Source organism: Mirounga angustirostris, unplaced genomic scaffold (genome assembly GCF_029215605.1).
Source record: "Mirounga angustirostris isolate CCGP_5_RB_7025 unplaced genomic scaffold, mMirAng1.0.hap1 SCAF_13, whole genome shotgun sequence".
Taxonomy (NCBI): domain Eukaryota; kingdom Metazoa; phylum Chordata; class Mammalia; order Carnivora; family Phocidae; genus Mirounga; species Mirounga angustirostris.
This window is the reverse complement of record NW_026991721.1, coordinates 57,936,575-57,964,569: the sequence shown is the minus strand read 5'-3', so window position 1 is coordinate 57,964,569 and position 27,995 is coordinate 57,936,575. Positions and strand designations below refer to the sequence as shown.

The window sequence follows — 27,995 nt, the reverse complement described above, 5'->3', positions numbered from 1 at the left end:
CTTCCTTTCTGCCCCCTCCATAGACAACATATATCTCTGTAAGGACTATGGCCTGTGATGGCCACATGCATTTGAACATCCTTTTGACTAGGGAAATGCTATTGTACAATGTGGTAGCCACATTTTGTTCTGAGAACTTACGTGTGTTTTCTAAATTTTATGAATATGGAGTTGGTGTATGTGGTGAGTGTTTGTCATTCATTGTGGCTACACAGCATTTGAATTGGTCTTCCTGTTTGAGGAATTTCCCTCAGTATGGTTCTACATCTCCCCAAGATGGTAGTCATAAACTCAGCTTCCTGGCTAATCAATTTGTCTACCATAATAAAAGCCCCAAAATCACAGAGTCTTACAACAAACATTTTTTCATTCATGTCCTCAGCTGCAGGTGGACTGCCGGGACTCTGATCCACAGGTCTTCTGATCCAGGACCCTAGCTGAAGGAGGAGCTCCTCTTTGGGACCTGTCTTTACCGTGGCAGAGGGAAAATATGAAGAAGTGGTACAAGCATGTCTCATAAATCTTCTGTAGGAAACTGAAACATGTCCTTAGCTCCCATTCGGATGATCCAAGACAGTCACATAGCCAAGTCTGATAAGGGCCAGGGGTAGTATTCTCCACCTATAGGGAGGCACTCTGAGTCATAGGGGCATGGATGGGGTTGGACGTTGCCCTTACAAGAAAATCAATGGGAACAATAATCCAATCTACTACCATGGGATCTAAGTGCTGTCAATCATGTAAACCTGCAAGAAGCCGACTCGGAAGCTAAGAACATAGAGCAGATGCTACGTTGAATCATGCTGGTGAAAATCGTTAATAGAAGAATCCATCTTCTGGAGAAAACAGAGATAGAGAGTATAGTGACAGCTTCTTCTTTTTTTTAGGGTTTTCCTTTTTATTTAATGAAAGACTGGTGGATAAACATAAATACAGCACAATTACTTCAGATCATTCTTCGTATTGTATACACACAGACGGATGAATGTAATCTGAAAGAAACCTGCAGTCGGCAATGAAATGCATACAGCTTTTCCTTCCCTTGCTCAAAAAAATTTAAAAACACACAAACTTAGAATTTTTTTTTTTTTTTACAAAGTTAGAATTTATCAGCACACACTCTCCTGTGACAAATGACTCAGGCATAAATAGTAGGTGCAAAGAAACTATATGCTAACATATGTAGAACCTTTGTTAATGAAAACCCAGAAGCAGCCATAAGGATGAAGATCCATTCAGTGACTGGTAACTAGTTGTGCCCTGAGGGGCGCCATCGACAGAGATCGTGCTGCAGAGAAAAGCTATGTACACACACAATGAGAAAATAAACTGCAAGATCAACGCATGCATGTTTAATACTGGAAAAATCACGGCCCTCCAAAATTTCGCCACATTTGTTATAAAAGCCCTCTGCACCCAACTAAAATTAAAATGATCTTAAAAGGATAATACTTGTAAAGTTTACTTAAGTCTTTTCAGCCACAGAAACTGCAATGGAAATAAATGTTCAGAGTCATTTTCAAAACAAAGACAAAAATCTATTCTTCTGATGACAGGCATGATATAAAGGTCTACGCAAGATACATTGCTCTACATTCCCAATGACTAGGAAAAAAAACCCTCAAGTCGATTTTTAGTTTGCAGATGGTCAAAGGATTTTGTATTCCAGCAGGAGTTCAAATCTTCTGGATCTTTTCACCAACCACTACTGGATGTTCTTTTCTGATTTTCTCAGCAGCATCAGCTTTGTAATTGTAATAGCAATTATGTACATCGGAGTAACGGTGTACATCACAGTAAACATTTCCACACCGGCATTCAAACCCAGTAAGTCCCGCTTTCTTCCTACACATGAAACAGCGATTCTTTTTTTGTTTTGGTTTTTCAAGAGACTTGCTTTGCTCTTCAGATGGCTGTTGTGCCGTGTCTGACACAGAAGCTTGCAGGTCTTCTGTTTCAGGTCCTGCTTTGTCCACAGATGTACTGTCCACTTGGGAAGATGCTACAGATTCTGATAAAGTGACTGATGTGATACAGGGCTTGGCTGCACAGATGCAGACGTGGAGTCTAGCGGTGACTGAGCGTCCAGGACACCGCCGTCAGTGCACTGGATGGGTAAAGATTCAGACAGACTACTGACAGGAGCTGCAGGGGGGCTTATTCTGTCTTTGAAGATGTTCCTTATAGCATACTGAACACATGCCATTTGTATGAGCGTTTCCATAAAATCTGCAGCCAGTGGAACAAAGCACAGGCACTCAACAGTGACTAGTTTCTTGAGCCATGTTCCTCTGTTGCACACCACCAAAACCTCCACAATTTTCTGTGTGCTTCCTCTCAGATTGACTTCATTTGAAGCTGTCATAGTGACAGCTTCTAGTGCCCATGTTTGGGAGTAAGATCTGAGTTAACCATGCACATGGAGGTAGTAGCGATCTCTCTACCGGAGTGAACCTACAAAGTAGGGTGATGATGTTCCTGCCTGCGTCATCCATGAGCTACCTAATATTCCTTAGTAAGTCCTTTTTCTGATTAAAATACGTTTCTGGGATTTTCAGCTCTTATTATTAGTCAGCCTTTTGGCTGACTGGCTCCTGACTCAGTCTTTGGCTATCCACGTCCAAGGCAATGAGTTTGGCCAAATACCTCTAAACTCTATCATGCTCTGATAAAGAAACTATCAATTTAATCTTTTCTACTGTAGAAACATGCCTTCTTTTCCATCACCTACTGAATAATACTATAATTATATAGTTGGCCACAAAATATTTTCCCAAAGCAAGGCTGTAATGGCATTTTAAAATTAAATTTTTATGCAATGTGGTCATAAAATAATAGCAAGCCTAAAAGAAATTACAGTTGACCCTTGCACAATGCGGGGGTTAAGGGCACTAGCCACCCCACACATACCCTATTCAGTCAAAAATCCACATTTAACTTTTGACTCCCCCCAAATTTAACTACTAATACCCTACTGTTAGCCAGAAGCCCTGCTGATAACATAAACAGTCAATTAACACATGTTTTGTATATTATATGTATTATATACTGCATTCTTACAATAAAGTAAGCTAAGAAAAGAAAATGTTATTAAGTAAATCATAAGGAAAAGAAAATACATTTACAGTACTGTACTCTACAAAATGTGTGTATAAGTGACCTGCACAGTTCAAACCTGTGCTGTTCAAGGATCAGCTGTACTTATATATTTAAAACTTCACTTGTGGTGACCATAGAATAACATAAAGACTTGTCGAATCACTGTGTTATACACCTGAAACCGATGTAATATTGTGTGTCAACTATACTCAATTTAAAAAAAAAAAAAAAAACCTAATTCAACAATTTCTGGAGAAAACTAAATTCAAAACTGTAGTTACAGTTTATTAATAACAATGGAAGTGCCACTACAATGTATGGAATATAGTCTGACATAAATTTAGAGAAAGCTTTATACTCCCCAATAAATAAACTAAAAAGTAATGCAAGAAGCAAGGGGAAAAAAAAGAGAATGAGCAAAAGTGAAATAAAGGTAAATACAATAAGGATAAAATCAGAAAAAAAGCAAGTTAAAATAACCATATATTAACAGGTTCCTTGAATGGAACAATAAATTAGACAGAACTCTGGCAATAAAAATAAGTCTTTCAGGGGGGAAAAAAAAAGTAGTGGTAAGTACATAATATTAGAGATCATAATCAAGAAAAAGCCAAGAAATGGAGAAAAATAAAAGTTAGTACTTTTAATTTGGGTTGTTGGACCCAATTTCAACATGCAAAGGAGTGGGGTGGTTTTTCCACAGGAACAAGCAATTCTCAGACATGAGCAGGGTGAGAATTCAACTCAATGCTGATAGTGTCTACCCCAAAATAGCATCAGATCCACAGGTTAAGGGTTCAGTCCTAAAAGACTGCCTCCCCCCCAACACACACAGGTTGTTACCTGTACTTCTACCTACTGCCTATAAACCACAGGTTCCCCTTTGGGTTCAAATTTGCTAGAGCAGCTCACAAAACTCGGAAGCATTGCACTTACTAGATTACTGGTTTACTATTAATGCATATCACTTGGGAACAGCCATATGAAAGAGATGCAGAGGGCAAGGTCAACAGGAAGAGGTGCAGAGCTCCCATAAGCTCTCTAGGTATGCCACTCTCCCAGCACCTCCACACAGTTACCAACCCAGAAGCTCTCCCAACCCTGTCCACGTGGGGCTTTATGGAGGCTTCATTATGTAGGCATGACTGATCAAATCATTGGCCATTAGTGATCGATTCAACCTCCAACCCCTTTCTCCTCCCCTGGATATCAGAGGTGGGGGGGGAAGGTAGGACTGAAAGTTACAACCCTCTAATCATAACATGGGTTCGCCTGGCTACAAGACCCCATCCTTTCTTGAGGTCCAAAAGTCATCTCATTAACATAACAAAAGACACCTTTATGGTTCTCATCACATAGGAAATTCCAAGGCTTCAGGAGCTCTGTGCCAAACGTGGGAAAGAAGGCCAAATATATATTTCTTATTATAAATCACAATATCACAACTTTGCATAATTACACACTCATAAATTATGGAAACATTTACACTCTGAGGATAATAACTTACTAAAACAAATTAAGAGTTTAAAGAAATCTAAATAGATACCAATATAATGAACTGTAAAGCTATTTCTTATTTTTTTAATCCAACATAACACTGATATCAAAACCAATAACAGTATTTGTGTGGCTCCTTCTTCAGCCAACCATCCAGACACCTTGCTGTTTGTTTTATGTAACTATTAGCAGTTGCTATTGTAATATACAGTTATATTCTCATATATAGATACACAAAGATATAAACATATCTTGGTAACTATACATAAAAATAATATATAAATACACATATTTATTTTTTAAAACATCTCACATACATACATACTTCTATATTCCCATTCATGGCATCTCACACTTAAGCCACACTGAAGTAGGTCTTCTTCTTCCTAATACTGCTCCTTTCCTTTGCCTCTAGAGTTGCTCCCTTCTCTCTACTCCCTGTTCTTAGTCTCTTGGACAACTAAAATACACTCTCAGTGACTCCCCAGTCACTTTCACGGGCCTCCAGTGACTCAGGAGCACTTGCAAAAAAGGCTCTCCACATCCTCTAGACAGAATTCTAGGTTTTAGCTTCTAGGCTCCCCTTGCCCCTCTATCCCTGACTCTCTTTCCCTGCCTAAGTAAGAGTATTAACAAAGGTCGGTGGCTTTGCTGCTCTGAGCTGGGACTTCTTCTCTCTTAGCTTGGGCTAACATTGACTGGATGTGGGAGGAAGGCCCTAACTTCCCCTACTTGGACTCTGAGGAAGTGTCTGCCTTGCTTTCTGGAAACTAAAGACAACCTAGAATACTGGAAGAACAGGAGGTCTTACTCTATTATAAAAGGTCCAGAAAGAGACTTTTGAGGTAGAGTGGGGCAACTACCCATCATCTGAGGTGCACTCCTCTTAGCCTCCACCCCTCACAGGTCTTTCTTCTGACTGCTATGCCACTACCATGGGCAGCTCTCTCCTACCCTCTAAAGTTCAAGCTTAAGCTTGTATGAAGCTTAGAGAGGTCCCAGGGTTTGTACCAGCTTCCTACCCCTTCCTTAGCCCTTCCTCAATGCCCTCACCTTCTTTCCTGACCCCCAACCAGTTCTCAATCTTTACTTCTCTTATGGTAACATTCCTTACCCACAGCACAGACACCATCTCACAGCTAGCCACTCACCTTGTTGTCCTGGTCTGTGTTGGATTCAGGCAGAGGGTTGTGGTCTGCAGTTACAGCCATGGAATGTCTCCAAAACAGAGCCTTGCCTACATACACATGTCTGCCTTTCACAGCAAACAAGGCAGCCTGAGTGAGGTTGGGAAGGACAGCTTCTCTGCAGGGGTGATGGGCTGATTGGCCTTCAAAAGCTCTTTGTCCAGCCTTCCCTTGGTGAACACGAGCCCTCTCCCCCAGCAACACTAAGGTGCCTTTTTGTCTGGGCCCTTGACAGTCAGTCATGGTCATGGACAATTGCAAGTTACAAACGAAAATGATCTCCCCATTAACTATTTTAACTTCACAGAATCTCCAAAGTACCACCAACTTGATCTTGAGCTCCTGAAGAACAGACTACCTGGCTCATAGTTGTAATCCCAGCACCCAGTACAAAATGTTGCAAAAAGCTGATGCTCAATAAATATTTAAAGTGGCTTGTTTCACTTAACCCATTCACTCTTCTGTTAGGCAGCAATTTGTCCAGATCCCGGTGAGTAAGATGATCCAACTCTGACACCAGTTACCTCTTTTCTTCTTTTGTTCATAGCCCCATTTGTTTCAGGAATTTTCTGGTCCTCGCTCTTCAGAGTTTCAACCATGACCTGGGCCCTGACATTAGCATGCAGATCCAAAGAATATCAGTCCCAACAATGAAATTTGGACCTGGGCTTCAATTGGAGCATTTCCTGGTTATTTTCCACGTGGACAGGACATGCCTTTGCTTATTCAGTAAACACCTAAATATCAGGAAAAGGACAAGGCGCTGTAAGTGCAAAGAAAAACCCAAATCACTGCGTTAAGTAGCAGTTTGTGTGTGCACACGACCGAGTCTATGTCTTTGGGTAAGGGAGGGGTGCCAGTCATTTAAAATTAAAAGAAAAAAAAAATTACAATTTGTGACCGGGGATTCCACTTCTACTCTACCAGATCCCAGTATGTTGTGTTTTTTTTTTTTAAGTTTTTATTTTACTTCCAGTTAGTTAACATACAATGTTATCACTTCAGGTGTAGGACATAGTGATTCAATCCTTCCATACATCACCGAGTGCTCATCAGTAAAGTGCACTCCGTAATCCCCATCTCTGCTTCTAACTTTAAAGTGGATTGCGGCAATAAGGGATAAGCAGCTGCCTTCTTAAGTATTCAACGGTGAAGAGTTTGCCAGGAAAACGCAGGAGGGTTGTTTTGCTTTGTTTTTTTCGTAAGAACGCAGTATCTGCAGCCTGGAGCTTCCCACCCTGGCAAAGGCAAGGTCGAAGCAATTAAACGTTTAATAATTAAAGTTTTGTCAAAGTAATTTACGTATAATAAAAAATAAATCAATAAAGCCGGTCTTATATGGAAGAGCAATAGTAGTTTCGTCTTACAAGAAACTGCATATGAGTGCCCGGCCCCGCGCTAAACTGGGTCACAGAACCAGACGCGAATGACCTCGTAGGCTGCTGAGTTTTAACACAGAAAACTGGCAAATGAATAGCATTAGGTCTGGTGCTATTACCCGGAAGGAACACGGCTCGCTCTGCAGAGCCTCTAGTCAGACCGGAAGCATAAGACTGAGGGGTCCCTTGGGTCGAGAGTCAGCAGGGCCTCTGCTAACGCAGGGCTTGAGCGGCCTCATTCGGGAGCCCACACGCTTCCACCTATCGTGCAACTGACTCCTGAGCCCCTTCACAGTTTAAATGACTCTGAGTGGGAGAAGGAACCAGAAAAACCGACGTAGCAGAGAAAAAGCACCGGCACGCCGAGAGCCAACCTCCGATTGGCTAGAGTTGTCTTGATCCCTGTCTGTGATTGGCTGTTCCCACAAAGACGTCGCCAGCGTGCGATCCCGGCGCCTAGGCCCTGCTCGCCGCTCATTGGCTCCCGGCCTGTGGGCGGGGCCTGGGAGCCCTGCAGGAGAGGCAGAGGAGCCGGCCGCTTTGAGGCCTTCATCTGCCGGCCGGCGGTAAGTGCTGCGGTGGCTTGACCCGGCGCTTGTGCCGCTGCGGGTACTCGGCGGTGGGAAGCGGGCGTTTCCACTTTCGGTTTCCGCCGCGGCGCGCTAGTCCCGGCTGAGGAGGGAGGTGGGTGGACAGCTGTGCCTGTTCTGAAGTCGGAGGTCCTGCAGGCTCACTTTATTCTATCCCCACCAGTCCGCTGTCCGCGGGCCCTGCTCCGCGTTCTTGTGGCCGGGAGGTTACCATCCCCCTCTGCTCCAGAACCCCCGGGGTCACCGCCTCCCTCTCCCCTCTCCACTCTGGTCTGTCCTCTCCAGACTTTCCTACGCTGTGTCCCCCTCCCTCAAATGTCTTTCCCAGACTGGATCCCCACCCTGGCAAAGGCAAGGTCGAAGCAATGAAACGTTTAATAATTAAAGTTTTGTCAAAGTAATTTATGTACAATAAAAAATAAATCAATAAAGCCGGTTTATATGGAAGAGCAATAGTAGCTAGCTGACCCTAAGTCCTTCTTGCCCAGGCCACCACTTTGAACTTTTTCATGTTTAAGTCTTTATGACTCTGAAATCTAAAATAGGCTTTTGCAGCATTTCTTGATTTATCGTTTTGATATTTCTTTACCTCACCTCCCTGCTGCCACCATCTTCTCAGTTTTCGATTTCTATTTGCATTCTCCTGTTGATCTTTGTAGCTTTAAATCATAGATATCAACTTCTCTTGTGTCACCTTTAGGTGGTAGCTCTTGGTGCCCCACTGTATTAGATGATATTGACACTTCCACTTCCAACCTACTCGCAGACCTCAACGTTTACACTTAATTCTTTCATATTCAAAAATGTTTGAGGCACTCTTCTTGATGTTGGGGATATAGTAGTGAACAAAATAAGAGAATATCCCTATCCTTGTGAAGCTTCCAGCATGGGAAGTAAGATAATAAACGTGTGTGTATCAAATGATATTAAGAGCAGGATCATGGAGAAGTCATTTCAAGCTGTGAAAACAGCAGGAGCCCAAGTGGGGTAGAATAAATGGACAGGAGGTCTGCAAGAAAGTGTGGAAATTTCTCTCTTTGCTTAACTGGGCAGTGTTGCTGTTTCAGGGTTGAAGAGAGAGAGAGCTTCCCTATTGGACTGATGATTCTTCGTAGGTTAGGGATTTCACAAAACTAGGTTTTAGGATACTGGGTCCCACAGTTTGGCAGTGATAGTGGGAGGGGAAAATCAGGAGGCAGGGAGGCCAGTGAGAAGGCATGACCTGCTGCTGGCCTGTAACAGAGAGCCCTGCAAAATCTACATTCTACTCCAGTTTCTTCAGGAAGCCTACTGGACTACCCTAAATCACAGTGATTTCTCTCTCTCTCTCTTTTTTAATTTAATTTTATTATGTTATGTTAGTCACCGTGCAATACATCATTAGTTTTTGATGTGATCCACGATTCATTGTTTTCGTATAACACCCAGTGCTCCTGCAATACATGCCCTCTTTAATACCCATCACTGGGCTAACCCATCCCCCCATCCCCCTCCCCTCTAAAACCTTCAGTTTGTTTCTCAGAGTCCATAGTCTCTCATGGCTCATCTCTCCCTCCGATTTCCCCCCTTCATTTTTCCCTTCCTTCTCCTAATGTCCTCCATGCTATTCCTTATGTTCCACAAATAAGTGAAACCATATGATTATTGACTTTCTCTGGATAAAGAAGATGTGGTCTCTCTCTTTTTAAAAAAGATTTTATTTATATATTTGAGAAAGAACATGAGAGAGAGCATGAGAGAGAGAGGGGAGGGGGTAGAAGGAGAAGTAGATTCCCCACTGAACAGGAAGCCCGATGCAGGACTTGATCCCAGGACCTTGAGATGACCTGAGCCAAAGGCAGACGCTTAACCGACTGAGCCACCCAGGCACCCAATTTCTCTCTCTTGAATTTTTATTCTACCGTGAAGCTAGAGAGGTTAAGTAATTTGCCCAGGATAGAATGGTGGGGCCCAGGACCAAGCGTCTGTAAAATGAAAACAATACAATAATGGTTTCCATTTAGGGTTGTGAAATAAACTGAGTTAATCTGTGTAAAGGGCTCAGAATAGTGCCTGGCACACTAAATGCTTAAGGAGTGTTTGCTATTATTTTTACTGTATAATATGCTCTCAATTACCTAACAAATTATAAAAACATTTTGGGTCTAGGAGCTATTTCCTATGTCTACCTGGTTTATTTATTCAACAACAGCATGGCAGACACCATTTAGGTATGGCGGATACAGCCATGACTAAGACCAACAGGGCTCTTCCCTTTATAGATTCTGGCTGGTAACACAGACTTGGAAAGTAAACAAAGAAATACTATCTACTGAGCCAGAAGTCTGCCATTGATCATTCAAGTTCCATACTCTTATCTGGCCCTGGCAAAAATCTCAGGTTTCTTGCTGGGGTAGTGACTTCATCAATATGGGTTTGACTGTCATCAGATGAGCTGTGTTTTTATCTTCCAATGGGTGTTGTTTCATCTCTGCTTCTAAACGTATCACTGAAGGCTGAGGAGAGTGTCTTGGCTACTTAGTGAATGCTAGTGCTAGAGAAATTGGCAGGGGTTTAGAGGGTGTGGAGAAAGCATTGCTGGTTCCCTTATACTTTACACTCAAGTGTGCAACGCAAGAGAACAAACTGAGCATATAGGCAATGGTCTACTGGCATATTACCTTTTCTGCACCTTGAAGTATATAAATAGACATATAAACATACTAGAGAGTAAGGCTAGGGGTATTTCTGGCCTTATTTTGGATACTGAAACACCACATTTTGTGGGACCTTTCCCAAGCTCAAAAGAAACAATACTGATTTGGAGAGCGTGATTGAAGTAGGGTAGGAATGGTCTGGTGAGCAAACTCAGAGGAGAATCAGAGATGACCAAATGAATGAAAACTGAAAACTCCCAATATCCACTCACTTAGGCATCCCCAGATGTCTCCACAGTGGTATGGATAATGTGACCCAGTTGGAACCTCAGTTGAGAAGGCCAGCACTTACATTAACTAAGGTCAATAAAGGATCCAAAGGAGGAAGTTGGTTTGTTTGTTTTTTTTTCAGTCATTAATTCTCCCTTTTACTGATCCCTTTGCTCTTCAACAGAAGAACATTTTTATCTTACTTGTTTTTTTCTTCTTTTTCTTCTTCTCAGCCTTGACTACTTCTGCCTGGCTGTATTCATGTTCTGAGGAGGGAGTGAGAAGGAGCCATGGATGCTGCAGCATTGGTGGAAGCCATTGTGGAAGAAGTGGCCTGTCCCATCTGCATGACCTTCCTGAGGGAGCCTGTGAGCATCGACTGTGGCCACAGCTTCTGCCACGGCTGTCTCTCTGGACTATGGGAGGTCCCAGGAGAATCCCAGAACTGGGGTTACAGCTGTCCCCTCTGCCGGGCTCCTGTCCAGCCAAGGAACCTGCGGCCCAATTGGCAGCTGGCCAACGTTGTAGAAAAAGTTCGTCTGCTGGGGCTGCATCCAGGAATGGGGCTGAAGGGCGACGTGTGTGAGCTCCACAGGGAACAGCTAAAGATGTTCTGCAAAGAGGATGGCCTGATCATGTGTGAGGCCTGCAGCCAGTCCCCTGAGCATGAGGCCCACAGTGTCTTGCCCATGGAGGATGTCACCTGGGAATATAAGGTGGGAGATGGAGGCCAGCCACCCCGGTCTCTCCCCTGCCCCATTCTTGGCTATCTCCAGATCAAGGACTTGACCAGGAGCCCCAGAGACTAAATGAGAGCTAATTCCTTTGGCTTCTCACACCCACAGATCCTGGGGACCTGATGTAGTGAGCCACACCTCTCCTTGCATTTCCTTCCCTCCCACATCCACACCCCTTCCCTGATACCAGCATGGCTTAATGCCTAATCCAAACATGGTTTCCATACTGAGAATTTGAAGGAGACCAATTTGGGTTAGCTGGGGTTCTGAGTGCCTCGGAGGAGTTCGGGCATGAGACAGTCAAGGCTGCACCCTGCAGAACCTGCAAACTCTTCCTCACACGGCCACCAGTAGTCACTTCGCAGAGTCACTTCAACTCCCTCTGTTATCGACAAAACAGGCTTAGAAATTTGAGATCATGATCATTGATTTTAGACCTGGAAGGGACCATGGCTGAATGATTTAGGGTTGAGTGAGATTAATCTAACATTATAAGGTACCTGTGACTTTAGATTAAATTAGTTAAAGGAAGATCAAAGGCTAAGACTCAAGTCTTGCTCTTCAGCCAGTGTTCTTTCTCCTCTCCCTACCCTTTTTTTTGGTGGGGGGCGGGGGGGCGGTTATCTCTGTCATACCTGCTACTCCTTTTCTATTGTTACCTTCATCAGCTTCCAGCTTCTTGCTCTTTCCTCAGATGTCCACGCTGACATATCTTTATCAGGTTCATTATTCCAGTGATTCTGTGATCCATTGATCTAGTACTGGTCTTAATTCTCTTTCTTGAAGTTGAGATTAGAAGGTAAGAGTGTAAGACAAATCCCCTGAATTTCAAGGTGTTTTCCTATGCACGAATAATTTCTAAAAAATTATACGTATTTACTCACTCATTTTACTTTGAGTTTTAAAATAAGGAGGTAGTGAAATATAGGCATAGCAGTTAGAGAGCTGGGTTAAATCCCAGCCCAACCATTTACTAGCTAAATGACTTTGAGTAGTTCACTCACTAAGCCTGAGTTTTCTTACCTATAAAATAGGGATAATACTCAAGGGGTTATGAGTACTAAATGTAGATTTAGTGCTGAAGCCACATATGGCACCTGGTAAATCTTTAATAAAATGGTTAATATTTTTATCAGAACACTTTATGCTTTCCAGCAATAAACTGTTGTAGTATTTTAGGATACTGCTTCTTACCTTTAATTTGCATGTGAACCACCCAAGGATCTTGCTAAAATTCAGGTTCTAATTCAGTAGGTCTGGGGTGAGTCTAGGGTTCTGCATTTCTAGCAAGCTCTCTGGTACTGTGGATGCTGCTAACCCACTTGGACCACATTTTGAATAACACTTTGAATAAGGTTTTAAGAGGCCATGGGATAACAAGGCAGATACGGATAAAAATAAGCATGGATAGGAATGTCTAAGGTTGGAAATGGACCTTTTCTTCTACTTTACAGAAACTTGGAAACTGTGGGAGTTGAAATGATTGTAGGTTGGAGAGCTGCCCTGGATGTCATCTGGGCAGGAATCACTCCCCCTGTGGCATTCATTCTGGCCCATTGCCCGAGGGATGCTTATTTTCCCATCACCTGCCAATGCTAGGAAGCCTTGTCATTAACCTTGGCTGCCGCACGTGTCCTCACAATTTTTTTACTTCTTTCAGTGGGAACTCCATGAGGCTCTGGAGCATCTGAGGAAAGAGCAAGATGAGGCCTGGAAGCTGGAAGTTGGTGAGAGGAAACGAACTGCCAACTGGAAGGCAGGTTGCCACCTGGGGGAGGGAGACTGTACGGTCGCTGTGTTGTCCGGGAGCTGACCTGTGGCCGCATCCTCTTCCTCGTCTCTGTGCAGAATGTGGTGTTGAAGTCAGAGAGCCTGGGCTTCTCCAACCAGCGTTCTCTAGCAAGTGCGTGGCCTTAGGCAGGCCATGTACCCTCTCGATTCTAGTTTCTTGATAGTGATAAAGGGATAACCTCTGGGTTTATGTCCACATACGTAAGAAAGGAAAACTATGTGATTCAGGTATGCATTAGTTCACAGTGGTAAGACTTATACAGTGCTTAGTAAAGCATGGTTTCTGTTTCACTTTCCCCAGGTAGAGCATTTTTACTAAAAGTTAAGTTATTAAAATATTAGAAAATCATCCCTGTGATAAACTTGAGGACCATAACTACCAAACCATCGAACTTTTGATCCACAGAAGGTAACACTGAGCCAGTCTAAGAAAGCATAGGGAATTGATATGATATCAGTAAGGAGCAAAACTCATAGTGTAGTTAAGCTACACTGCCTTAGAGGCCTAAGTGTAATCCTTCTGGTCATTATTCTGAAAATGGAATATATTATTCTGAAAATAGAGAATAGCCTAGAGGATATAGTACCAAGATAATATCCTGGGCCCTATTAGGGTCAGTAAGAGTAGTGAGAGGGACCCAGAAGCCAGAGAGGTAGACAAAACGGTCTCCTTTATCTTGGCTTCTGTGGTGCCTGATACACAGTTGGTACCCATACATTCCAGAGTGTGTGTGTATGCATGTGCCAGCGCCCTCAGTCCTGGGGGGCCCTTACAGGTACAGAATCAGTGCTGATTTCTGGTCCTGGCTCTACAGATACAGGTGGAAACCCGAAAGCAGAGTATCATGTGGGAGTTTGAGAAATACCGGCGATTACTAAAGAAAAAACAGCCACCAGGTCGGCGACTGGAGGTGGAAGCGGCCGCAGCTCTGGCCAGCCTAGAGCAGGAAGAGGGGGAGACCATGCAAAAGCTGGAGCAGAATCACAGTGAGCTCATCCAGCAGAGCCGAGTGCTGTGGAGGATGATTGCAGAGCTGGAAGAGAGGTCTCAGAGGCCTGTCCGCTGGATGCTGCAGGTACATGGCAGGTTTTTCTGGGAACTCTGAAGGAGAGCTGAAGATAGTGTGGGACTCCAGGAGAGGATTCGCTAGCCTTCAGTGGGGCCTGTCAGCGCTCTGCCCGCCAGACGTGGATCCCATATACCACCCCCTCCACTCTGCCTGCTGCTCTACCCCTCGCATGGCCTTTTGTCCCCTTGTAGGTGGACAGCACTCAGGCAGCTCTGGCATAATACCCGTACCTCCCCTCTGGCCTGGGAGTCAAGGTGGAGTCTGGAGTCAAGAAGTATAGCCTTGCTCTCTGCCTCCCTTTCCCTTGGAGAAACCCCCTCCCAGAGCTCAATGTTGTCTGGTCCCTCTGAGGAATAGCACACACTCATGTCCTGCTTTTTTTTTTTCCCCCTCCCCTCCTTCTAGGGTATTCAGGAAGTCTTAAACAGGTATGTTCCCATCCTTGGAGCCCCTAAGCTGCCCTATAAGGGGTAGTGGAGCCTGGCCAGAGGCAGAAATAGGGAAGCAACATAGACCTGGTACCCACAGAACAGTGGCTGCTGGTGCATAAGCATCATCTTTCATTGTATTTGCTAAAGAAGCTTTGTTCATCAGTCTTTTTCCTTCTTTGTACTCAGTCAAATTCATTTCAAGTATTACCAATAAGAATTTCAGACAAAGTTATAAAATATGTGGTCTCAGGTAGATTGCCCAAGAAAGGAAAAAGACCGCAGATGTCTCCAGTCGTGCTCCAGCCTGAGTACTGGCCTTTCTCCTTTGTGGCACACTGCTTCCTCCCCCAGTGCCAAATGCACGCCTGCCCCTCCCCCAGCACAAGAATGCAAGTGTTCTCTCTGTGCCACAACCATTCAGGCTCAGTCAAATAATAATCACATCCCTGCTTTGCCTGGTGTTGCTGGGGAGGAGCACCCCATTGACTATCTCTGGCCAAGCCCGTTTTTGCTATGGTAAGGGAAGGCCCATATGGCAGAAGCAGGACTTCCGGCCCCAAGGCTTACCCCTTCTCTGCCAGGAGCAAGTCTTGGAGTCTGCGGAGGCCCGAACCAATCTCCCTGGAGCTAAAGACGGATTGCCGCGTGCTAGGGCTAAGAGAGATTTTGAAGACCTATGCAGGTAATGAATGCTAGGAGAGGTTATGGTGGGCGGTGGGAGGGACCCCTCCTAGAGAATGAAAATGGTTCAGTGCCCTCTGGATGCCCCAGCTCTCCCCCGTCCTGCTCATCTCTGAAAAAACTGTGGCTGTGTTTATCAGAGAGACCACACCCATGCCCTCTGCTGCGGGTCAGTGTCATCAACCAGGATCTTTTTCCCCAGCTGACGTGCGTCTGGATCCAGACACCGCTTATTCTCGCCTCATTGTGTCTGAGGACAGAAAATGCGTGCGGTACGGAGACACCAAGCAGAAACTGCCCGACAATCCGGAGAGATTTTACCGCTACAATATCGTCCTGGGCAGCCAGTGCATCTCCTCAGGCCGGCACTACTGGGAGGTGGAAGTGGGAGACAGGTCAGAATGGGGCCTGGGAGTGTGTAAGGAAAATGTAGACCGGAAGGAAGTGGTCTATCTATCCCCCCACTATGGATTCTGGGTGATCAGGCTGCGGAAGGGAAATGAGTACCGAGCAGGCACTGATGAATACCCCCTCCTGTCCTTGCCAGTCCCTCCCCGCCGGGTGGGGGTCTTCCTGGATTATGAGGCCCATGATATCTCTTTCTACAATGTGACTGACAACGGCTCCCACATTTTCACTTTCCCCCACTATCCTTTCCCTGGGCGTCTCCTGCCCTACTTTAGTCCTTGCTATAGCATTGGAGCGAACAACACAGCTCCTCTGGCCATCTGCTCCCTGGACAGGGAGGACTAAGAGGGCCACCATCCTAGCCAGAGGCCTTGGAGTTTCACCTGGCCCACAAGGGTCTTGGAGGGTCCTGCCACCAACAAAGATCCCCTTGAACTAAGCTGAGTCGAGGATCCAGGGAGCCCTCTGCCTGACCCAGTTGTCTGTTGCTACTGGGCCAAGGTCTCTCACTAACCTACTCATGTATAAAAGCTGAGGTTCAGTCAAATGAGCATGGAACCCCTGTGAGGGAAGCATGACAGGGCTGAGGACGAGGATCAGAGCAGTTGTAAGATAATGTGTTCGTGTAAGTCAGGATTCTGTCCTTTCTGTAGCTCATGCTCTTCCCCAGTCCCTGAGGGTGCCATAAGTAAGTCAGCGAGGGTGGTAAAGTAGATCCAACCTACAGGAAACCCTTTGCATGGGGTTTACCAGAAAGCCAAAAGATAATTGTTCATGTCCAGAGCTGGTTACTGTGCTGATACCAGGATAGGATGCTTTGCCTGAGGTTTGCTGCTACTGAGCAACCCATATTTGAGCCCAACTCTCTGACCCCCTAACTAGAGAAATGCCTTGCAACATTGCCCAGGCCACCCCAGTGTGCATCCCCTCTCTGAACATAAGCTGGGAAAATCACTCTATCTCAGACTCTAAGGAGACCTGGGTCCTGGTCCTGCCCTTTTCCCCAAGTGTCAGGATCAGAAAACCTGTGAGCCTTGTCCTTGTGTTCGCTTTACGGGTGAAGAAACTGAAGTGGCCTTAAATGCAATAAGTTGCTTCTCACAAAACTGTTGAAAAAAGATTGTAAAGCTTATCAAGTACTTCCCACATTCAAATGAAAAAAGATGGACAAACTTGCTTCTCAGGTCACCCATCTGCATATCCTTCATTACAGTTGGGTCTGAAACATCCCAGTGTCTGAGGGTTTTAGGTATCCTCAATGGAAAAATGGGTATAGTAATTGCAGACTCTCCTACCTCACAGGATTGTTGTGAAGATCTCAGATCCATCCTATATTTGTGTCCCTTTCTCAGGGATGGAGGAAGGCAGGCCATGGATTTCGCCTGCGATAGCCCTCCTGCCTCTCCTCCTTAGAGCCAGCATCTGTACAGCAGTGCCTTCGTTTGGTAGGGCCTCTCCCGACAGTCTCAGCCAGTTAGAAAGTGCCCTTGCCAGTGGCAGACTCTGGGCCACAGTGGTAGCTTGTGCATCTATTGTATGTGTTTGTGTCTGGATTAGAATGGGGACTGTGACATGAGAGTAGAGAATGGAAAAAAGAAAAAGAAAAATTTAGAACAGATGCACTGGAAAGAAGGCTCACCCACAAGCTAGTTGGGCTAAAGTTTGGTGACTTTTTGTCACCAAGGGAATCTTCATGGCTCTGGTAACTACCTAATATTCTGCCTTTCTCTTCTCTAAATCTATGACAGAAGAAGGACAAGGCATAAAAAGCCAGCTTGGGAGCCATACATTATAATGAAAGGGAATTAAAACGATATATCTGGGCTGTTGACCTTAGAATGATGGTTATATGTGCCAAAAAGAATTCATTACAGGGCTTAAGAGTATGATGTGGGAATGCTTGTGCCTGGAGACAAATTGCAAGGCAAGCAGGTGGAAACCATTGGCCTTGCCTTTTGCAAGGGGCTCTGATGTGTACATCACATTGTTGTCGCCATGATGCTGTGAAACACAACTTCTGGTGTAGTTTAAGCTTGAAGGTAGTGACTGTTGAGTCAGGATTAGGCAGCAAAATAGTTACCAGGTCAGGTATAGGCAGAAGCAAAGTAATTGCTGTAATAAAGAAGAGCAAAAATTGTCTTTCTGCTTTAATTGTATTGGTTGTTCACATAAGGAAGAGGTAAAACATGCTAAAATGGAGAAATAAACTCATTCTGCCCACCATGCTTCCAAGTCACTCATTGAGCATTAGCAGAAGGGGAAACATTTCCATTCTCTGATTGGAGAGGAATGACCTGGTAAGTCACAGACGTGGTCTTGGCAAAGGATTGAGCTGACCTACCTTAAAGGGACCATATGTCTTTGTATAGGGGGACTCCCTGGGGAATTGTTTATAGACTTGAGAAATCGATTTTGAGGAAGTTCTTCGAGTTATGTCCATGGACACTTAGCGGAAGAGGCTAGGGACCAAACCAGTGTTGTTCTTTTACTATGGTTTTATTAGGACAAATCCTGGAAGTCTCTTAGAAAAAGGATTATTAGGTGATAAATTCATTTAAACCTAGAGTGAATTGAGTAGTGTGGAATGACTTCATTGGTAACATGCTATTTTGGAGAGGGCTTTTTTTTTTTTTTTTTTTTGACATTTATAAGCTGATTTGGGTGCTGTGATTACTTGTGAGAAGTACAAGGTTAAACACATTGTTTATTTCATATTGTCTGATTTTTAAGACCAGGCAAGAATCTTGAAGTTCTTAAGTATATGAAAACCCTTTTCTCTAGGGTAGTTACTTATACTTCCTTTCTAAGAACCCCATGAAGACAAGAACCTTATTCGTCTGGTTCACAATTGTAGTCCAGTCTAGCACTGTGTGTGTGTGTGTGTGTGTGTGTGTGTAAATATTTAAGTGAGGGAACTTTCATTCATATGCCTAGAATCAAAACAAAAATAAGCTTTTGTCTCATGGGGCGTGAACAACTAGATGGTACTTAATTATAAATCTGTTAAAAAAAAAATGATTGAATGGATAATCACAAAAGTGGTCCAGAAAGGGAGGAAGCAGGTGGTCACTGCAGAGGGTAGAGTGTCTGCACCACTCCCTGGAATGCCTAGGATATCTCCTCCATCTTGGTGAGATCATTCACTACAAGGCAGGGATGAGCTTTGCCCATCCTTACTTTATTAGCAGAGAAACAAGGGGTGCAGTGCCTGAGCCTTGAGGTGAAAGACAATGAAAAGGGAAGATAGATAGTCCTGCAGAGAGACAGGGAAAATCCTTGGGACTCCCCACAGGAAATCCAGTCTCCCATTATTCAAGCAGGATTGATTTTAATCTCTTAAGATCCAAACACTGAGACTCTGTATGGGTCCCAGGCACTAGTTAAATGGCATAGATTGCTTAGTGTGAGAGGGCAGGGGTCGTATCTGATCTGCACGGGATTTTCTGTTGGAGGGTAGCGATGGCAGGGAACTAGTCCACTTTGGAAGTGTGTAGTTCAATATCTGAGCGCTAACAGTGGGTTCCAGCTCACTTCAGGGAATACCAGTGTGAATGAAACACAAAGCAGGGCAGACTTCTGAGAGAAACGCTGGGGAGAAATTTCTGTTTTGAGTGCCAAGCTGAACTATGCCTTTGTTGCTTGACATCAGATTCTTTTTTTTTTTTTTAAAGATTTTATTTATTTATTCCTGAGAGATAGAGAGAGAGAGGCAGAGGCAGAGGGAGAAGCAGGCTCCCCACGGAGCAGGGAGCCCGATGCGGGACTCGATCCCAGGACCCTGGGATCATGACCTGAGCTGAAGGCAGACGCTTAACCAACTGAGCCACCCAGGCGTCCCGACATCAGATTCTTTAATACGTCTGATATTCTTGTATTTGATGAACATAGTCAATTCTTTGGGTTGCTTATGGAGAAACAACAGTGTGACTTTTCAAAATGTAAATCTTATCAAATGTGCTTCACCACCTCATGATGCTGATTTGTTTTTATGTTAGGGAGAAGTTTCTTTTTTCTGGTCTTTGGGAACTCAGTGCATTACTATCAGGTGTTTAGAAGCTGAATCCTACTTCATGGTATTCAGAAATAGAATACATTCTAGGTAGGTAAGTAATTTTAGTACTAGCAAAGGTACAGATGCCAAGTTGTTAAGCAGATTGTTTGGAACAGCTATCACATGAGTGTTGACCTACACGGGAATACACTCTCAATAGTGCCTAGAACTACTCCTTAAAAATATGGAATTAAAAATTTATTCGTTGTACAGACACTATATCAGATGTTGTGTTATGTGGTTTCTATTCATCATCTTCTTTAATCTTTAATATCCTCTGAATTAACATTGTATTCTCCATCAGTAGCAAGGAAATAGTAAGACTCAGATATAATAACTAGTTATCAACACTGTTAGGAAATTATCTTTTATTAAGATTTTCAAGTGTACCAGAGTCAAATATACATATCTGTCACATTTGAAATCTTTTTCTTTTAACATATACTGGTTATTCAGGTTAAGACTTTCTGAAAGGGGAAAATAAAAACAAAGACCAAATATATGTCTGGTGATGAGAAGAATAGGGACATTTCGGCTTCATTATTGATACTGTTTTCTATTAACCTTCTCATCCCAGGCACATTTCCAAGGTGGTGTCCAGATGAAGAAAGACCTATATTATATTTGATCCCTTTCTTTTATACCTTACAGTTAAGTTATACAGAACCAGACTAGGAAGCAAAGAGAAAGATGTCCACAGTCAAACTCACATTGCCTTAACTTCTGTTGCTTCAAAGCAAGAGGCTGGTGTTTAGTATGCTGACTCCAACTAGCTTAACAATAGGGGATAAATTAAAAGGATGTAGAGGTATCTTACAGAATTTAATAACAGGGATGCACCTGGGTGTCCAAAATGAGTTGGAATCAGAGAACCAGAGACTCCATTTCTTCATCCCATCTTGCTAATCTGCTTATCTAGCTGTGGAACATATTTGTTTTTCCAAGTTCACGTGTTAGAAAATGACCACAGTCAGTGAGCCCAAGTTTATATCTCCTCAGATAAACTGGGATTCAGTTTGACTAGAGACAGACTCTGATCCAGGTATAAGCACATGACCCAAGTTGAGTGGATTCATCACTGGGCCAGAAGGCAGGGTTATATATTAACAGTTGCTTCCGTAATAATCACATGAGTAAATGAATAATTCTGGGAAAATCAGCCAGGTGTGGGGGGGACCAAACAGTTGGTTTTTTTCTGCGGGGAGGAGGGTGGAGGGGGGTGGATACTCAGTTGAAAATAAGGGTCAGAAGCTAAGGAAAGAAAAAACCCAAATCTATATTCTCTGCCCAGACTTACCTCTTATACAGATACTAGTTGATTGAAATCATTAAAAATGTCAGAAAATTAATCATTTCATATGCATTCTTCCTAGAAATTGGAAAATTAGACAAGAATATAATTTACAGCTTCATCTTAGAACTCTTTATGGTGCTAGGCAAACCACACCAGCTCTACAGATTTCTAAGTCATGTTCAAATGCTTGATCTTGAGTCATCTTGATTGCTCAAGATCTGAACAGAATCTGTGTTTATGAACCCAGTTTGGAGTGGTCAAAGAGGCAGTGCATCAGCAAGCTCCATGTTCGCTTCCGTATTTATTTGGTTCTCAGGCCATAAATGATGGGGTTTAAGGTGGGTGGGATGACCAAATACAAATCAGCTAAACAGTACTTGAGTGTGGAGAGGCACTGTATCCTTCCCTAGCCAGGCCACATAGATGGATGCCATCCCAGGTAGGTAGTATAGAGCCATAACCCCCACGTGAGAGCCACATGTGCTTAATGCTTTTAGCTGAGCATTCTTTGAGGAGAGACCACATACTGCCTGGAGAATCAGGTGATAGGAGGCAGCAATGAAGGCAACATCAGAACCCAATAATGGACGAGCCAATCACACTGTAGAGACTACTGGGCATAGGGTCAGCACATGCCAACTTGGCCACAGCTATGTGCTCACAGTAGGAATGGAGAATCACATTGGAGCCACAGAAAGGCAGATGACTTAACATCCAACTCAGTGGAGTCATAAATATGACAGCTCTGATGGTGATGGCCACACTCATTACCAGCATCAGTTGAGGTGTGAGAATTCTCTTGTAGTGTAGGGGCTTACAGATGTCTATATAGCGGTCAAAAGCCATGGCCAGCAATAGCCCTGTCTCCACAGATGTGGCTGCGTGGACAAAATACATCTGAGTGAAACAAGCATTAAAACTGATGGAACCATCTCCTGAAAAGAAGATGCTCACCATCTTGGGTACCACAGAGGAGACCATAACAATGTCCACAGCAGCCAGAACATACAGAAAACAATAAATGGGCTCTTGTAGAGTGAAATCCATCCAGATTACAGTCATTATGTGTGTGTTTCCTAACAGGGATATGATATACATGGCACTCAGTGAAATAGCCAGCCAAAGATGTGAAAACTGCAAACCTGGGATACCCACAAGGAAGAACGTGGCAGGGGTTTCCATTGTGTGGTTATAGAGTATCCCCAGCATCACAGATGAGACTGCTTTCCTGTTAACACATAAAACGATGTAAGAAATGGTTGCAGTCCTGTAAGACTTGTTCCCAACTGTATAGTGCTAGGGACACCCGGTGGCATTTTCAACTCAGTGGACTACAGGATCAGAAAACTGACATCTGACAAATTTATCTTGTTCTACCTTCCATCTTCCTCAGTATTCTTTGTCTTCCTAATTTCTGTTTATTGTTCAAGTATCAGCTCATGGTTTACCTCTTTGGGGAGTCTTCTCTACCTCCTTCCCCAGCCCATACTGAGGCTAAATTAGGTATCTCTGTTCTGAGCTTTCATGGAATCTCCCATGTTGACCTCTGAAGGACCTAAACTGACAATCCTAATACTCTACCTATGACTTCATTGTATTCAGTCAACCATGTGTGTCTTGTTCATGGCCTTATACCAAGTGTGTGACCCATAGCTCTGGTGCACAAGTCTATTAAAAGATCTGTGTACTCATAGCAAACAGTTTTCATAGAATGAGTGAGAAAACAGGAGTTTATCTTCTATCTTTGTATGTTCAGTTTCTGATACTTAATGATTATTGAGTGAAACAATGAACTTAAAATTGATCATGGCACATTTTGTGTCCTTGGTATGTATAGTGCCTTGGCAATAGATGAATGAAGCATCCTTGAAGAAATAGATTGATGGATTCAGGAAGATAAGAGAACAATATTACCACTTTCCATTGGAGATAATAAACTGTCTGGAAATATTTATGATCACCACCTTCCCTTTTAATTTCTCATCAGGGGTATATCCCTAAATAATTGGTTTGTCAGATTGATGGGAAGGACTGGCCCCAGGATCCCAGACTGCGGTAGACATGTTCTCTGTTAACCAAGCACTAGACACTCACCCAGTTCCCAATCCTAACCATGGAACATATATTTGCTCCTTCCATTTACCCCCAGCACTAATTGACTTCACACCCAGGTACCAACAGCAGGCTTGATGGGAGTCCTTAGAAGTTTTCTAAAAATCCAAATTTCTGGGATTGTAAACTGGTCTTTATTGAAATAGACAAACCATTACCACCACCACCAACAACAACAACGAAAATCCCTAAACATAGAAATGCCTTATAATGGAACAGATTGAATAAAGTACTGAGCTCTGCTTCATGGTCAGATTAAAAGAACTTTGCTGTGTATAGTCACTGGGTGACACATCTTCAGTGACAGACAAAGAGAAGACAGTGGAAAGCTTTTTGAAGTAGGATGGTAGTAAAGAGTGGGGGAAAAAAATAATTCAGCATATCCTTAAGACTGTCATGTGTTTTCTGTATGCCACAAATTCAGAGTTGATCCATCATTGCTTAAAGAGCTGAAGAGGAACCTAAGGAACCAGAATGCCTCACCCAACCACCCCACTCACCTCTGATCCAGGATCTTCCTCCTCCCCTCACACTGCCCTATATCCACCTTTCTTCTGAGGGCTGTCTCAGCTGGTACCCTGCTCATCCCTCCTCTCTCCAGCCGTGGCAACTTCTAGCTGGTCATACCTTTCATTCATTTGAGGGTTTTATTGTCCTCATATCTTTTTCTTCTTAATTAGCATGGTTGGAGGTTTATATATAACTATTAGTCTTTTCAAATGACAGGACAGGTTAGTCATCTTTTTTCATTTTTATTTCACTTTTTATTGCTACTGAAAATTTTCTTGTTAAGATCAATGGTGGTCCCCATCAATGATGTGTAGCCATTCCAGGAATTTCTTTTCATTCTTTATTTTACTTGACCTATCCAAAACATTTAACATTACTATCTGCTCCTGCATTTGTTAACTTTTTGTTTGAAGTTAACATATATACTGTAAAATGCACAGATGCATGTGTACAGCTTGATAAATTTTTATAAAGTTTAAAATAAACATGAACACACCCACATAGCCACTGCCCAGAGCAACATAGAGACACAATTGCTTCTGATTGTTGAGGGGTACTATTCAGAAAGCTCTGGTCAAGCTCTCCTAAGACATTTTCAGCCCAGAATCTGCCTCTTCTTTCAATCCTATAGACATTTACATGAAAACCTGGAGGGCCAATCACTAAAGAGAAGTTTGCACAAGTCAACTTCAGTAACTAAATCAGAAGATATGTGAGGATTTTTCATTCCTATTTAAAGAGTGGGAAATACACAATTCAAATTGAAATTGTCTTAAAGGTAAAAGCAGTAATGCATAACTTACTTGAATGGAGCCTTTGTGTTTATGATAACCCTGTGCCTTCCTTCTACAACCAAATAAACATGCTCCCAATCAGTCTACTGCTCAGTTTCTTTTCTCAAAACTCCCCTTGGACCCTGAAAACTGTCTCTCCTTTATCGAAAGTTTGGACTTACTCCTTCCTTTCTCAGTTTTGAAGCAAAGCGTAGTGTTCCCTGTTCTCTCTTTCTCTCCCCATCCTCTCATCATTTCCAAGAGGTGATCTTCATATCAGCACTACCCACCAGACCTGGCCAGCCCTTTACAGTGTGATGGAGGACTTATATCCTCCTTTCTAGGTTGACCCTGGCCTTGAAACTCCGTCAACCCAACCCCTGGTCCCCAGGTCAGTTACCCACATTCCTGTTGTATTCTCTATTCAGCTTCCTCTGTTGTGTCCACATTTCTTTCCCTTCAGGAGGAGCAGGAAGAGCCACATAAAATCAAAGATGAACAACATAGAGTCACAATGAGGAGTGTTATCACTTTCAAAGACCTCCCATTGGAGTCCTCTTTTCCCCTTTAGATTCTCTATCATCCTGCTTTTCCCCTGGACACCCCAGCTTCCCTTGGCCTCTGCCAACAGCCAAATCCTGCAACTCCTCCCAAGACTGGTTGGTTGTTTTTCCTCTGTGTTCTGGCCTCTGGGACTTTCCAGATTATGGAAGGAAGCAGACGCTTAGCAGACGAAGAGTCTTTGTTTCTTCAAGTGCTCAGAAAATACCTAAAAGAATATAGAGTGAATCCTGAAAAGAAAACAAAAGGCCCACAATGAGTTAGATTTGTTAAAGCTTGCTTTGTGCCACGTGCCCTGCTAACTACTTACAAAGACGACCTCTCTGTTACATTTTCACAACCCTCTAAAGCGGTTGCCATCATCACATCTACATTTTATAGATGACACTGAAGTGCACAGAAGGTCACGAAGCTTCTAAGCCAGAGAATCAGGATTCAAATTCTAGTAGTCCTAATTCATTTTACTTTGTTGTAGAATTCTTCACACTGGTAGTATACTTCATCTCTCAAAGTCCACTTAACTGTTCCTCAGCTCTGCCTGGGGTCTTGGGGTGGGCTTCACTGGCTAAATATATCTCACGTCACTGTGTTATAAGGTCTTATTCGAACAGAGAAGGGAAAGAGTATAAGGTAGAGCAAGGAAGATAAGCTTTTCAAACTGGGGGAGGGGCATGGACCTCAGAAAAATAGGAAAAGACAAAATATTCTCCAAACAGAGAATAAACTGAAGAAGATAGAGTGCAGGGTACTTGAAAGAGAATGAAATAAATGAGACTAGAGGGCTGAATGGCCCATGTTTTAAAGGCCATGACTTCTGCTTAGGCACCATCATGGGGCAGGAATGAGAAGAAAGAAGCCAAAAAAAAAAAAGAGAGAAACCACAGGCACAAGTTATAATTTCTCTCTCTTTTTTTTTTAATGGCAAAGGATATAGAGATACTGGAAATACAAAAAATCAAGAGACAATGCTACATGCCCCCAACTCCCCAGTTCCATATCAGAGACAGAGTTCTCAGTGATGCAAATGGTGAGAGGCATTCTGTTGCCTTTGAAAGGAGTAAGTGTGCTTCATGCCTTTCTCAGCCTGACCCAGAATATTCCTAATGATGATGCATGGTGGTTTAAGTTCAATTTACTAGGTTTAGCATCTATTAGAAGGTCCAGTCTTCACACCTGCAAGAGAACTAGTCCCCAAAACTGCTGTGCTGAAAAGTTTAAACCCTGTGGGTCCCCATTGTCTACAGGATAATTCAGAGAACAAACAGAATGTAAACCTAAACAGCAATGTGGAATATTGGAAAGCAGGCGGGCAGTGAAATGCAGGAGGCAAAAGGGTTGCTAATGCAAGTAGCCCCAACATGAGATGAGGTAGCTAAGCTGCCACAGTGCCCATGGGGACAGATGGACTGCTTTTACCTGGGATTCACCCTGGCTCCTGCTGAGGCTTCAGTGGCAATAGTGGATCTCACAAACAAGGGGTGGCTTTCAGATCACCACACCCAGTCCCACACAGAAGAAGCACTCCCAAAAGGGCAAAGACCCAAGGAGACGGGGTAATGATAAAGGAAAGGTATTCTATGTAGAAGCAAGGGTTGTCAACATTTTTTTTCCCTTTTGGAATGTCATAGCCTGCATAATATGGAAGAATACCTGGCATTACATGAAACTAATTATTGAACAGAGCTGTCACACATAGCCGGAAAAGGAATAAAGCAGAAAAATTAGTGTAAAAGAATTTTGTGTTGCTGATAATTTAATTAGAATTTTATATCAATACTTATAAGGAAGTTAGTCTTTAGTTTTCCTTTTTGTGCAACTTTTATCAGGTACAGCCATCAATGTAATACTTTGTAAGGAAAAATATGAATGTTTTTCTTTCTCTACAATTTCTCTCTCTCTCTCTTTCTGTTAGTCTCCTATAAAATTATCTAAATCTAGTGGGGTTTTGTGTTTTGTTTTTGTTTTGTGGAAGTGAGAGCAGGGACTGGACTTGGGTCCTCCCAACCCTAACCGCCAAGTCCAGCATTCCTTGGTAGCTGAAACTCTATGTCCTTGAGGAGTATACCTTCCAGGATGACTAAAACTCCATGCCCTTGAGTAGCATTTGTTGCAGGACTGCAGGGGCAGGATGCTTATTGAAAGAAGCAGGCTTACAGAAAGGAGGGACTGGACTACAAAGACTGGTGAGGACCCGACCAAACCAGTCTGCCCCAAAATGAACCCCAGTGCTGAACTTTCACCAACATTTTCCCATCATTATAACACTAAACATCATGCCGAGAGGTGGAGATTTAACATGTTAATTAGACATGCAACACAACACACTTAAAAGCATGACCTTTAAGTGCAGAGGTGCTAATAAATACCCGCTTTCACTGACAGCAGGCATTGAAACCTCAGAACTTATGTTGGAGGAACTAGGGAATTTTGTCTACCATTCATTAGGCCAAAGCTTTATTTGGACATGCAACCTAGGCATAAGGGCAAATGTCAGGTGTGTATGTGCAGGAGTGTTTGTGTGTGCATATGTGTATGCAGGCAAGTAAGTATTGATACACAATCCCATTTCAATCACACAGCCTTTTTTGTTTGAGATATTATTCATCAGGACCATGTTATATCTTCCAAGGGAAGAATTTCAGTTTGTGCCATGAGGAACCAGCCACAATACCACCTAATGAAGAGCCTACAGGATTTCAGTTGTTTCTTTACAAAACTGTCCCTTTGTATAGAAAATGAAGCAGAATTTTCCAAACAACAAAATAATCTTCCTTAGAGTTGGATCAGTTTAATAAGTCTCTTGAGGTCAGGGTACAGATAGAGACATCAATTATTAAAGGTCTTTGGCTCCTGCTGTGAGAATCTATTATTTCCAACTCTCTACATGGATCCTTCCCTAAGGTTTCCATTGCTAGAAA

At 43.2% G+C, this 27,995-nt stretch overlaps 2 protein-coding genes and 1 pseudogene across 6 annotated transcripts; 1 reads left to right on the top strand and 2 right to left on the bottom strand.

The window, feature by feature from the left end:
- Window positions 1-1,127: 1,127 nt before the first annotated feature.
- LOC123857445 (AN1-type zinc finger protein 6-like) lies at window positions 1,128-2,285 on the bottom strand (annotated as a pseudogene).
- Window positions 2,286-7,304: 5,019 nt separating this feature from the next.
- On the top strand, window positions 7,305-24,619 carry TRIM68 (tripartite motif containing 68). Of its 5 annotated transcripts, XM_045894283.3 has the most exons (8): window positions 7,305-7,728; window positions 10,892-11,374; window positions 13,056-13,151; window positions 14,002-14,262; window positions 14,662-14,684; window positions 15,269-15,369; window positions 15,571-15,763; window positions 23,658-24,619. In XM_045894283.3, exons 2-8 carry the CDS (start codon window positions 10,949-10,951, stop codon window positions 23,737-23,739), a joined length of 1,182 nt encoding a protein of 393 aa, XP_045750239.1. In that variant the 5' UTR covers window positions 7,305-7,728; window positions 10,892-10,948; the 3' UTR covers window positions 23,740-24,619. The 5 variants fall into 5 exon arrangements, with proteins under 5 accessions (XP_045750239.1, XP_045750237.1, XP_064433089.1 ...); XM_045894281.3 differs by lacking the exon at window positions 23,658-24,619 and having other exon boundaries at window positions 7,306-7,728; window positions 15,571-21,977; XM_064577019.1 differs by lacking the exons at window positions 7,305-7,728; window positions 23,658-24,619 and adding an exon at window positions 7,752-7,846 and having other exon boundaries at window positions 15,571-21,977.
- On the bottom strand, window positions 21,357-22,345 carry LOC123857448 (olfactory receptor 52I2). Its single transcript, XM_045894286.1, is given in 3 exon segments — window positions 21,357-21,491; window positions 21,493-21,706; window positions 21,708-22,345. Coding segments are annotated over 3 exon segments (972 nt in total). The 5' UTR covers window positions 22,331-22,345.
- Window positions 24,620-27,995: the final 3,376 nt, after the last annotated feature.